Source organism: Protomyctophum bolini (assembly GCF_963924005.1).
Source record: "Protomyctophum bolini genome assembly, chromosome: 19".
Classification (NCBI taxonomy): Eukaryota; Metazoa; Chordata; class Actinopteri; order Myctophiformes; family Myctophidae; genus Protomyctophum; species Protomyctophum bolini.
In genome coordinates this window covers 10264172-10276920 of record NC_137880.1, presented here as the reverse complement: position 1 = coordinate 10276920, position 12749 = coordinate 10264172, and the positions used below count along the sequence as shown (strand labels likewise).

General features: G+C 44.8%; 1 protein-coding gene across 7 annotated transcripts in view; it reads right to left on the bottom strand.

Annotated features, from left to right (window-relative positions):
• utrn (utrophin) overlaps positions 1–12749 on the bottom strand; it is a 254571-nt gene that overhangs the window by 54158 nt on the left and 187664 nt on the right. For all 7 annotated transcript variants that reach the window (XM_080791556.1, XM_080791561.1, XM_080791557.1 and 4 more), the window contains 2 exons: positions 3161–3222; positions 2079–2153 (listed from right to left, as the gene is read on the bottom strand). In XM_080791556.1, coding sequence (XP_080647682.1) covers positions 2079–2153; positions 3161–3222 — 137 coding nt within the window. The remainder of the gene's footprint in view (positions 1–2078; positions 2154–3160; positions 3223–12749) is intronic.

Genomic DNA, 12749 nt, shown 5'->3' with positions numbered 1-12749 from the left:
ATTAATGTTTGGGTTTACGCAAACACTCACAAAATGGCCATTATTTTTCCATGGCATTCAATGTTTGTGTTATAGGACAATGTTTGTGTTGACGCAAACCCTCAAAGCTGGACATAGCAGCCCCTCAAAAATAGAGTCCTGGGCCGTGGCTCAGCGGTCCAGGCACCTTGGCTGGTAGTCCAGTCTGGCAGTGTGCCGCGGGTTCGACTCCCGATCCCGACGGCCTTTACTGCATGTCATTTCCCCCATCTCTCTCTCCCCATTTCCTGTCAGCCTACTGTCTGTCCCTTCATAAAAAAAATAAAAATAAATGCGAAAGCCACAAAAAAAACATTTAAAACTAAAAAAAAAAAAAAAAAAACACACGTCCGTCATGCACGCTCTGTCCCGGACCCACTCATCTTCTCTCAGTCACTCATCCCGCCTGCCTTATCCACACTTTCTCCCCTTTCCACCACTGAACTAGCCTTCTGCTGTCTCCATTCAACGCAGCTCTCCTCCCCTCCTCCGCCTCTCTCTCTCCCTCTTTCCACCTGTCATCTGCCCCTCGGTTTCCCCACAGACGGTGGTAATTGCCAGGGTGTATCCACACGGAGGAGGGCACAGCATGGTAAACTCTGCTGACAGCAAGAAACAATATCTTCCACCGAGTCTCCACCGCACTCGCTCTGAATGCGCGCACGCACACTCGCAGTCTCGCGCGCACACACACACATGGCTGAGAGACTGTGGCATTACAGCATGATGCCGTGTGTGAGCCCCCCCCCCGGCACAAATTTAACCTAATTAGCAGTTTATTGGCATCCCCTCTGCATGTCTGTGTGTGCGTATGTACAGTATGAATGTGTTTGCATGCTGTATGTGTGGCTCTGTCTCTTTCCCTTCCTGCATATGTGCCCACACCCACACACACACACAGCCACACACACACACCCACACACACACAGCCACACACACACCCACAGAGGGGATCAGATGTTATTAGTCTGGATCCATCCTTATCCATCACACTTGCGCGCCGTCAAAACAAGTGTGTGCATTTTGAGCATGCGTGATTGACCGAGCTATAGACTCTGACAGTTCTAATCCTAGGTACAATTGGATTGCAGAGCTCAGAGTCAAATCATTATGACAAAAGGGGGAGGGGACACGTGCACACGCGCACACACACACACACACACACACACACACACACACACACACAGCTGGACTCTAGTTTATGTCGTAGAAAGCCACGCATTCGGAAAGCTCGACATGCACCTGCAGCAACAGAGTGTGCGTGCGTGTGTGTCTAGGAGGGCGGAACATAAAGGTAGTTAAGGTAATTTGTAGACAGGTGCTAGAACATCTCGTCTTTAGGGAAAATAACTAAAACTTATAGGGCTATGTATAGTGTGCTGTTGTGATTACACATGTCTTCTCTCTCTCTCTCTCTCTCTCTCTCGTGGTTTATATCAAGACAAACTGTCCTTGGCTACATCTTTGCTCTGACAACAGTGTCTGGCACAGGTTCAAGTCATTAAAGCAGCCCTTGCTTGCACCTGGACCCTGGAGGTGGGTGCACGGCTGCAGGTATTAAAGGTTGCGTGTGTGCGTGCGCATGTATGCGTATGTAAATGCTGCAGCAATACTTTTTGTGGAAATGAGCTTTGGCATGGCAATAAGGACATAAATAGCATCGTTGCGGAGCAAGCGAACCAACGCGTTGCCTTGCCCGAAGTTCGTCGCCGCACTTTCTTGCCCAGGATGTTCTGACCAGCCAAACATCTCTGCAGAGACGACACCGCGACCATCGTGCGACTGGTCAGAAACCCAAGTTGCACTCGTGGCCTTTTGCGGTGTAGTCTTATTTTCACATTTGGGTTGAAGAAGCATATTTGCCGAGGGGGTTGGGAGGTACAAACCCTTTCTGAGGTTCTGAACACAACCAGACGGCAATTCATTCATGGGGAGAGATAGCACACACTTTGTCCACTGTGTGCATTTCATCAGAAATTGCACATATTTTTTATCAGATGACATTCAAGTACACATGTACTTTTCGTGTGTGTGTGTGTGTGTGTGTGTGTGTCACTTACAGCACAGGGCCTTCTGTAATCTGCGGATCTTCATGGCTGTTCGGTATGCAGAGAATCTCACATTGTTCAATTCAGCTGCAGAAAAGCAAAAGACAAAGAGAGCGAGAGAGAGACACGTGTAAGAGAGAGAGAGAGAGAGAGAGAGAGAGAGAGAGAGAGAGAGGTGTGGGGGGGGGGGGGGGGGGAGGAGGAGCAGGCATAAACAATCACAACCGAAACAATGGGAAAAACAGCAGCAATCAGCGTGGGCATAACGAAATGAGCCGCCTTCTCTAGAGCGAGAACCTGCCGTGCTTAAAAGGGGAATGGAGTGATTGTCTACAGGCGCCTCGGAGGGACGGGCCTGACGCAGAGCACCAGTGTAATTGGGTTAGTCAGTGTGAGTTCCATCTGGGTGGATCCTCTGTATTGTAGTATTTTGTTCAGCCACCATGTGTTTCATAGCTTATTACCAGCTATAGACCAGTGCCCCGTTGGGTGCTGGCCTATACTTGGAACGATACAAGTGTCCCTTTTATGCCCATATATGGAGTTCTTTGTCAGGCATGCCCTAATATGGAGTCTATGCAGGACTCACGTCTGTGATATCTTGACATAATCAACCGAACCCAGAAAACCAAGTTTTCGGAATAAATTCAATTTTTTGTTCAATATTGATTCAAACATGTTATGCTGCTATATATATATACTGTACATAGCAACACACCAGAAGAGGTTCCCATCTTGAATGCGTTAATAAAGGCCAGCTCAGTATTTCTTTAGTGAAATAAAGAACATTGCTTGCATGTTCTCTATGTAAAGCACATATTTAAAGCATGAGGACAGAGACACTGCCATCCTGTCTCAATTAAGCGTTTTGCGTCACCGCTCTAAAATTGTCATCGGCACAGGAGGTGGATATGGATTCATGACGTTCTTACGTGAAGAGAGGCATTTGACAATATTCATCAGCTGTAATAAACTGCTTAATGAAACTGCGTGAACATTTCTCTCTCTCTCTCTCTCTCCCTCTATTTCCTCACTGCTCTGGTCTCCGATGACGCACAGAGACAGTGGGTGGTTTGCGTGGGTGCGTTGCCTACCTAGAGACTGGTAGAGCTCTGTCATCTTTGGGTGATCCCAGCAAGTCGACTGGGTCTGGTGGCTGAAAAACAACAATTTTAACAGAGTGAAATTGGGCTTCACTCATGCACACAATTGCACAGTAATTAAACTGACACCACATTGTGCACATGCATGCACACACACACACACACACAGCTAAATTACACTCATGTGTGCGCATAACGCCAACCGCACTCTCAAAGCTGATACACTCACAAAGACACAACCGCCGTCTTGAACATGTAAATTCTTTTGAAAGCCATGAAGGCTGACAAGGTAAGGAAACGACTCGCACGTGTACGCGCAGCGAAAGCCTCTTTGATCTCTGCTGCGATTTAAACTCAGTTGCATGCCGGTGTGGCACACCAAAAATAGTCCAAGCTCACACGTTGCAGCGGCACGGCACGCGGCCGAGTATGAAACTAACAAGACATAACCAATTCCAGCTCGTTCATCCTGAAGACATGAATAGGAAAAAGGTGTCCGTGTTGATATCTCATCTTAATCCTGTTTACGTTCTTGCTTGAAACAGAAGCCTCAAGGAACTGACACACACACACACACACACACGCGCGCGCACACACGCGCGCGCGCGCACACACTCGCGCGCACACACGCGCGCGACAAAAGTGACAAAACTCCTGCCAGTGGCTGTCAGAGTAAGCCCTGCCATCCGACATCTAACATCCAAAGACAACTCAGCATTAGTGGTGATATGAAGAAACACAGCAGGGCTGCTGTTACTGTATGAAAAGGAGACGTTCTCTTTTGTGTTTGTTATACTGTACCACTGGGAGTTCTGAGAAAAGTCAAACAATGAGCCCCGTCAGAAGCCATTTTGTTGCGGCACACACAGACTAAGAGGAAAGTGGAAAATAGTATGCTTACACCCACACAGCCACATTTGAGTACTAGTGGAGTAACAACCAGGCGCTTGATTGCTATTTCCAGTTGCTATTTCATATGCAAATTAGAATATGCACCTTCATTTTGATATTGCGAGACTATACTTTTCAGTATACGACCAGTATAAGACCAGTTTGAAACGAGTGCAATTTACAGAGAAATAAACGACCCTTATGTTCCTGCGCACTGGAAAATACTCATTAAAATCCAAGTGTGTAACATAATCGCAAGAAACAGCTGCACGCTTCGCTCACATTCTAATGGATTTGGAGAAATGCCCTTTTCCTGGATTCCTTGTTTTCTTCGGCACTTTTGGCGAGACGCGCTATATTCAACTGCCAATAACTAGGGAAGGGAGGATCGCAGTGATTTATATCGCCAAAAATGTATATTGAATAATATATTGTATATATATATATCTCAATGGAACCAGAAACACCTCCGTGTTGAAAAGACTAGTTGAAAAGGTAAGGCAAAGCGATTAATCGCTGGCAGAGGCTGATTTATATGTTTGTTTACTCTGTGAAAGAAAAGTGTCAAAGAATCTAGAGGACTGATCGTTCAGGTGGCGCAGGGGGTAAAGCTCTTGTCCTTCGAGCTCAGCGGAGGGAAGACGGGCGAGGAGAGACTATGAGAACTACGCTGTATTTTAGGAGCTCTTCATGACGCCATTTCGAAATGGAAAGCCACTTTGGGTTAACTTCTGTTGTTTTTAAAGGTGCTAGATAAATAAAGGTGACTCTTGTGGGGCTGGGGTATAAGCTGCCTGTAGGCAGAGGGTGTTAAACTGGAGGAGTAGAATGGAGAAACGTTGTGTTTATTTGACATCTGAGGACACCACAACCATAGTGGCTGCTCCTGGGTATAGCTGGGCTGTGACTATAGCTGCTGAAGGTCAGCACTCAGTAGGCATGGCGAGTGAAACCTAGAAATAAAGATGATTGGATCTTGGCGGTTATGAGGTATAGGCTATGACACTTGACAATCCTCCAATCAAATCCTTTATATAGCACCATTACGCTGGCCTGTAGATGTAGACACTTGACAATCCTCCAATCAAATCCTTTATATAGCACCATTACGCCGGCCTGTAGATGTAGAAGACGCGACATGCAGCAAAGGAAAGATGAGGATTGGGTCATAAATACGGTGTGGCCAGAACCTTTTTACAAGATATTTTTTTACATTTTTTTATATTTCTTTCCTTCTGAGCAAGTGAAACCACAACTTGATACAATGTTTTATATAAACCTTTCAACCTGGGCCCTATTATTTTATCCCCACCAGGACTAGGACTGTAGGTTTTTCGGCCATGTCTGTCTGTTCGTCCTTCGACAACTAATCTCTTGCGTGAAACTTTGGCCAAAGAAGAACCTCCACCCAAATACAAAATATGCTTTTACAGCAAATACGTTTTAAAAACTTTTATTTCCAGTTGCCCCACTATCTAGTTCAAGCCTGCATGGACTCTCGCTGTGTGTGGGACTTGAAGAGTCACATATAGCCGGAGGGGAGCGGGGGTTATTGCATCTACTCATGGGAGCATATGAGTCTGTTGTTTACGGTGACAAAACTACTGTTCACAATAACTTTTTTCAATAGACATGACAAATGATATAGTCCCATTATATATTTATGCGGGAGTCCTGCATAAAATATGGCACACTTCCGATCCATATCTCACCACCCAGTCTGGTTGCACGCGTCTACAAAACAAGAAGGATTGCCAAACAAATAAATACAGTACAAATGTTCTGCACCCTGTAGAGGCTATGCGTGTGACCTCATCGTACCTGGAAGTTACGTCTTCTGGCCTTGACAGGCCCATGCATCCAAACAGAAAAAAAGTCCCATCTGGTTGAATTAAACGTTAGACTCGCCAACATACTTAAAGCTTGAATTATCCTCTTTCTATCTGTAAAGTGTTAGTTTCATAACACAATTCCACCATAGACATGTTATGAGCTACTTTCTGTCAATAAATTACGTGCCGGTGATTATTTTTTCCTAAGTGTCAGAGTTTGGAAGTGCTCGTTTTCAATAACACAACGTCCTTCTGTCTCCTGCATTATGTGACATTTAGAAACGGGTGGTATACACAGGACCGCTGAGTGAGATACAACGAACGCTTCCAAACTCCAACGCTCCATTGCTGCTCAATGTTTTGCCACTCGGTCTAGATGAGGGGTTTGTAATTCCGTGGTGGGGCATCTTGCGGTGTGCATTTAACCCATTTTGGGGCGGGAACCCCTTTTGGTGTTAGCATTATGTTGTGCTTTAGCTATTGAAAAATAGCAGATCTACAAGCTCATAGCTTGTAGGTCTGCTATTTTTGAAAAATGGAAGAACGACTGACATAGAAACATGGCTTTTTCAGAAAACTGTCAGGATGTAGAAGACATTTTTAGAATCTGATCTCAGGTCAGAATGGGTGGGGTCTGAGGGTTAGGGTTAGGTCTCATCGATGGGGAATATAGTGCGGCTGCTTAGCTCCTGAATACATAACAATCGTTCAGTTTGTGATAAAAGCATGAAATTTGGTACACTTATAGCCAAAGGCATTACCAAAAGATTTAGATGTGGAGGCATCTTGAATTTTCATCATGGCGCCCATGGCAGCCATTTTTCAAAATGGCCGCCAGCAACAACTGTTTTCTAATGGGTGATGGATATAAAATGATATTGCTGAAAAAAATAGTTGAATTTACTTACAATATGTACTTGGTAATGTGTTTTTTTGATAATTGAACATTTTCATTGAAAATTCAAAATGGCCGCCATTTTTTAGATATGGATGATCTCTGTGTTGAACTATGCATTATACTTGATGCAGAATCTGAATTAGAAACTTTTGAATTTCTAAGATGTTGCCTTCTATCTCACAAGACTCATTTAGTGAGGCCAAACATAGGTTATATTGCAGGGAACACTATTCACACTCGCCTTCACAGAAACAGAGGGCTGTGCACTGTAACTGAGCTTTTTTGCACTTGCACTTTCGAACACAACCCTTCTTACATTTGCAAGAGACAAGTTCAGGACAGGACTGGCCTGCATCTGGTAGACATGTCCAGAAGGGTTCATAGTCCCCCTCAGATGTCTTTGACCAGCCCCATTTACACGGTGAAGGTAGTTCTGGTGTTGACACCAGCACTTGACCCCACACGTGGCCTCCTTGGTATACTGCTCTCTTGACATGCTCTTCTAGGGCAGCCTTGGTCGGAGGGATTGATTGTACATTGTGCCACTTTGCAAATAACTTCCTCCTTGCCGTATCTATTTCTGTATATGTGCTGGTTCGGTCATAGAGTAAGATAGTAAACCTCTCAATTGTGGTCATTACCTCCTGTGGTTTGTCATTTGGGGCTGAAGACAGTTTCAACAGGGCATGTGTAAGCTCAGGAAACACAGCCCATACAGCCCACGCAGTCTTTTTCCCGTGGCCAGCAAAGCTTGACACAGTGTCACAACCTGTCAATGCATGGAACACTGGTAGTGCAAGCGCTTTCTCAGGCCCTAGCCCTGCTGCAATTCCATGGGCTGATAAGTATCGGAAATTCTTTTCAGTTCCAAAAGCCAACCAAAGTTCATCTTCTGGCTGTAGGGTTGGAGCTACTGCTCAACCGTTTGAATCATAATTTTATCACAGAGTCCTCTTTGCATTGTTCAGGAAAACCATTAAATGGTTTTGCCTCACCAAATATGTGACGGCGGACAATCTGTGCAGCACGTGCAATGTGCATAGCATCGTTGTTGATATCGTGCTCACAGGCTTTGGCAAGAGCAGTGCCAATGTCGTCTTTAAAGGCCATCAGGACATCTCTTCCCTTAGTGTAAGCTCGCAAATCAGGGAACTCGGCAAGAAGTCTCTCTTTCAGACGTGTAGAGTTAACTCTGTTATCAACCTCTACTCCGAGCTGCTCCATTCGTGACTTGTAGAGCTGGGAAAGTTCTGCTAGTTTGAATACAGGTGCTGACCCATCATGTTGTCTGGCCTCTTCTATGTAAAGCACCAACTCGGCAAACACAACACCAGAGTTTGATGCTGCATGTCCCTGGCCATGATCTTCAAGACCTTCTAAGTTAGCCTTTCTGGCACGATTATAGAGACCTACTAGGCATCTGGCATGATACTTGGCTTCAATGGCCATCATGTCCCCAGCGCTAAGTCGCCCAAGTAATTCTGTGTCTTGTAGTAGGGTTGCAGCAGCGCGCACCCGTTTGTCTACTCGAAACATTTCAGCACTATGAAGGCCTTCATTGCCAGCAGGCTGTCTGCAGAATAAACAGATGTCCTGTATCGTTTCAGGAGTCCGACTTGGTTGGGACCATCTGAGTTTACATTCTGACTGTTGATCAGGACTTTCACTGCATGCTCGCTTGTCTGCTTATTACTGCTTCAATACCATGACCCTCATCCAGTCTTCCAATTGGAAATGTTGAAGGGAGCTGGCCAAGTTCATTAAACTGGATTAAATGCTCTGCAAGTGAAGTGTATCCACTCCCCTTGTCTGCTCGCGTGTTCTGCCTAGGACATCTCAATGCCTCTGACGTGTGTTCTTGGCATATAATACAGAGCTTCCAGTCAGTCTTGACTGTGCAAGAAGTTGATGGTCCTTGACCATCAAAATTCACACGTTGGAATTTCTTTGACATTTTCAAATTTGCAGTTTTCAAACGTTTGCAATAAAGGCAGAGGGGCTATCCTTTTACCACCTTTTACTACAGGAAAACACATTCAAGTATGGGATACAACTAGGTTCGGATAAGAACATTACCCTACACCTAGCCCGATCGTTCATCCAGTACCATTCAATTCCTGTGCGATCTGTACACCATCCGGGTAACTATATGAAAGTCATATAAAGCCCTGTTACCCTTGGCTCGGCTCTCCCGCGCTGGCACATCCTGTCCATTCAGGTGCGGCTATCTAACTACATCTAAATATATAAACTATTAAGTAGATGGGGCTAACATTAGATAGCATTTAGGAAACTAAACTACACTACCACTAAACTATCACCACAACCAGCACATTAATTACAGAAGAAATATGGCATAATTAAGTTTAGTGTATTTAGCTGGCTCTGAACCCCATGCTGAGTTTCACAGCAGTGGTGTCACCAGTGTGCCCTGGTTGTGCTTCAACATCCACTCTATTAAGATTCCATTCATCAAATGGTTCAGTTGTTTATTTTCTTGTTTATTAGACCAACATTTTAAGTACAACAAAATAGATAATAGCTCTATTTTCTTTCAATTAAAATTAAGTTTTTGGCCATATGGCTGCCATCTTAAAATAAACAGTGGTCTTATTCAGTTGTGAGGTAGAAGCAAGCTTCTGGCCAATTCCAAAGTTCCAAATTTGAATTCTGCATCATAAAAAATGACTCGTATCAGATCGTCATATAAGTGACGCCTGCCATCATGAAAAACGGCGGCCATCGTGAATATTCAAAGACAATTAAAAAAAATCCTAAATACATTTACCAAGTACTAGGTATAGTAAATAAGTCTGAAATATCATATTATAGCCATCACTCAAGAAAACAGTTGTTGTTGGCGGCCATTTTGAAAAATGGCTGCCATGGGCGCCGTGATGAAAATTCAAGATGCCTCCACATCTAAATCTTTTTGAAATATCTTTAGCTACAAGTGTACCAAATTTCATGCTTTTATCACAAACTGAACGATTGTTATGGCTATTTGCTGCACTAATACAAGCTAATAAAAACTGCAGGCTTTCTAGTCCTGAAAAGTGTGGTGTGGGGTGGTGTGGGTGGGTGGGCGGCAAAGATTTCAAGCAGCTTTCTTGGGTGACAGCCTCCTGCCAGACTTATCGCAAAGCGCTACCGACAAGCGATACGTGCCTCTCCCTCTCTGCAGTCGACATCCTCTGAATGTCCTTTCCACTCCCGTGCACAAAACCCCTTTTTCCTTTTCTATTTCACTCTCTCTCCTTTTAATCTTTAAAGACTTTACTCTTTCAAAATAAAGAGAACGAATTAGAGTTCTACAAAGTCTCTTTAGAAAGGGGCCACGCGTTCACACGACTGATTGTATGCACACTCAGACTTTACCCAATGGCATTTCTTTTACGGCAACGGCTTGGAATGTGGTTTTGTGCATTCCACATTATAGTCGATATACAATGAATGAGGACGGCCTGGGCCGTGGCTCAGCGGTCCGGGCACCGTGGAATGGCAAGCCAGCTTTACAGCGTGTTGCGGGTTTGAGTCCCGATCCCGACGATCTCTCTCTCTCTCTCTCTCTCCCCCTTTCTGTCTACCTACTGTAATATGTCAAATAAAGGGCAAAAAAGCCCCAAAAAATGAATGAAGACTTAAGTAGAAATTAGACCTGCCACCATGCCACATTGCCCTCTGACATCCCAGAGGGCCTGTTGGGAGGAAATATGCCACAAATGTAAAATTAAAAAAGTGAGGCCACCAGCATGGAGTGGGGTGGGTCTATCTGCTTCCCCCCCCCCCCCATCGCCCCTATTAACGAATGTGCAAAAGACTGATAACGGTGTCGCCAGAAACGTAACCATACAGCCTGTGACCTGCAATTAATTTAGTGCTGCAGAGCCTCCAGACTGTTTCTGATTGTGCGTGTGTGTGCGTGTGTGTGCGCGTGTGCGTGTGTGTGTGTGTGTGTGTGTGTGTGTGTGTGTGTGTGTGTGTGTGCGCGCGTCGTGCGTGCCAATAAGACCTGGACCAGAGCCATTTTAACAGACTTAAGAAATGGGAAAAAGGGATGAAATCCCCCCGTTCAACTTTTCAACTCTCGTTACAGTTTACGAGACTATTAAAGCTCTTTAGAGAAGGGAGGAGAACCTGCTCATATCCACAGTCCCTCGTTCGAACATAATGGCACGTGTGTGTGTGTGTGTGTGTGTGTGTGTGTGTGTGTGTGTGTGTGTGTGTGAGTGTGTGTGTCCTCCAAATGACTCTGGCACTTTCATCTCCGATCGCTTACGTCAGAATGCCGCAGGCCTATAAACCCAATGCAGGTGGCCTCCCCGCTTCGCTCCACCAACCTCCACGGGGTTCCAAAAACCTTCACTTCTCACAACTGATGCTCCATTTCATGCTATATGCCCGTCTCTCTCTGCCTCTGTCTTTCTGTCTGTTATGACCGCATGGGATCTATCCTCCTACTACAGCATCTACTCCATCTATACATCATGCAGAAACCTGCAAAAACGAATTAAATAAATCACGTTGTTTTATTCTCTCCTCTTTGTCATTATCCCTGGCTGGTTTATCCAGACACGTGTCCCATTTGAGGGTGAGTGTCACAGTATCCTAGCTGGTTGACTCAGAATTGATCCACCCACACTCTCACTCTCTCTCTCTCCAAAAGGCTTAGAATGGGGCAGGCTGTCTCAGCCCATGCGCTGAATGAGCAATGTGTCGAGTGAAACCCAGTGAATTTAAAATAACACACCAGCAGACGGTATAAGGGGTGAAAGAAAGTTTCCAGCTGGAGAGTGAGAAATGCGTGTGAGACTTTTTGGGGCGTCTCGCTGTGAAGTTTGAATTTTTTAAATGCAGATCTTTTTGCACCAAAGAGTCTGTCTTGGGCCGTGGTGAATTACGGCTTGCTCAGGGCCTACACAGACACAATGGGCTGTGTTTGGGAAGCAGGGAAGTCAGGCAGAGAGGGATATGTGTGTCACTGTGCTGGCGACTGCTATATGACTGGCAATGGTGCCTGTCAGTGGGGGGGTATTCAACGAAAGGAGAAATACAGAGGTTAGCCCAAGGAGTGTTTTTTGTGCAAAACTAATGCTCGGAAAGGATTCAGAATCATGAAAACCCCCTAGTTTGACACGTCACATGCTAACCCATTCTGACCTGAGATCAGATTCTAAAAAATGTCTTCTACATCCTGACAGTTTTCCATTCTGACCTGAGATCAGATTCTCAAAAATGTCTTCTATGTCAGTCGCTCTTCGATTTTTCAAAAATAGCAGACCTACAAGCTCATAGCACACCACTATATACCGATTTCCCCACTCTACACCCCCGGCTGCCAGACTATTGGGGAATATTTTGTGTGCTTAGTCGCGTCGTTTTTTTTGTGATTGCATTACATAGCGTGACTCATTTTTGATCCAAAATGAGTTAATAGCACAGGCAGATCAGACGCTTCACATACAAGAGCATGTCTGAAATAAATGTCATTTCATGTCATAGCTGAAATCGACAAAAATAAATGCTTAAGCATGTAGCTAGGTGTAATGTTAGAGACCACACAGGAATGAACCTTTTCAAGCCTGTACTGTTTTTACAGTCTTGTTTTCACCGTTGTTGTATTACACCCGAAACATGGAGGAGAATATATTATGGATGAAAGGAACAAAAATCAAGGAAAATAAATAATAAAAAATGAAATACACTAAAGTAAGGCATTTTAGACCGACACAAGGACAGCACTTTTCCGCTCCAACGCCCCTCGCCAAGGTTTGTCATTGAAGGGGACTGAAGCGTCAAGAACAAAGAACACATGAAACAGCATTAGTGGCTATTTTCAGGATGTGAAAGACAGAAGCAGACAGCTTGATTGTGCAAACAACACACAATCAGTATTCTGGTCTGAGATTCCCAGCTGATTATTGCTAGCAGAAAAAGCGAAGCAAATATTCACGCCGGG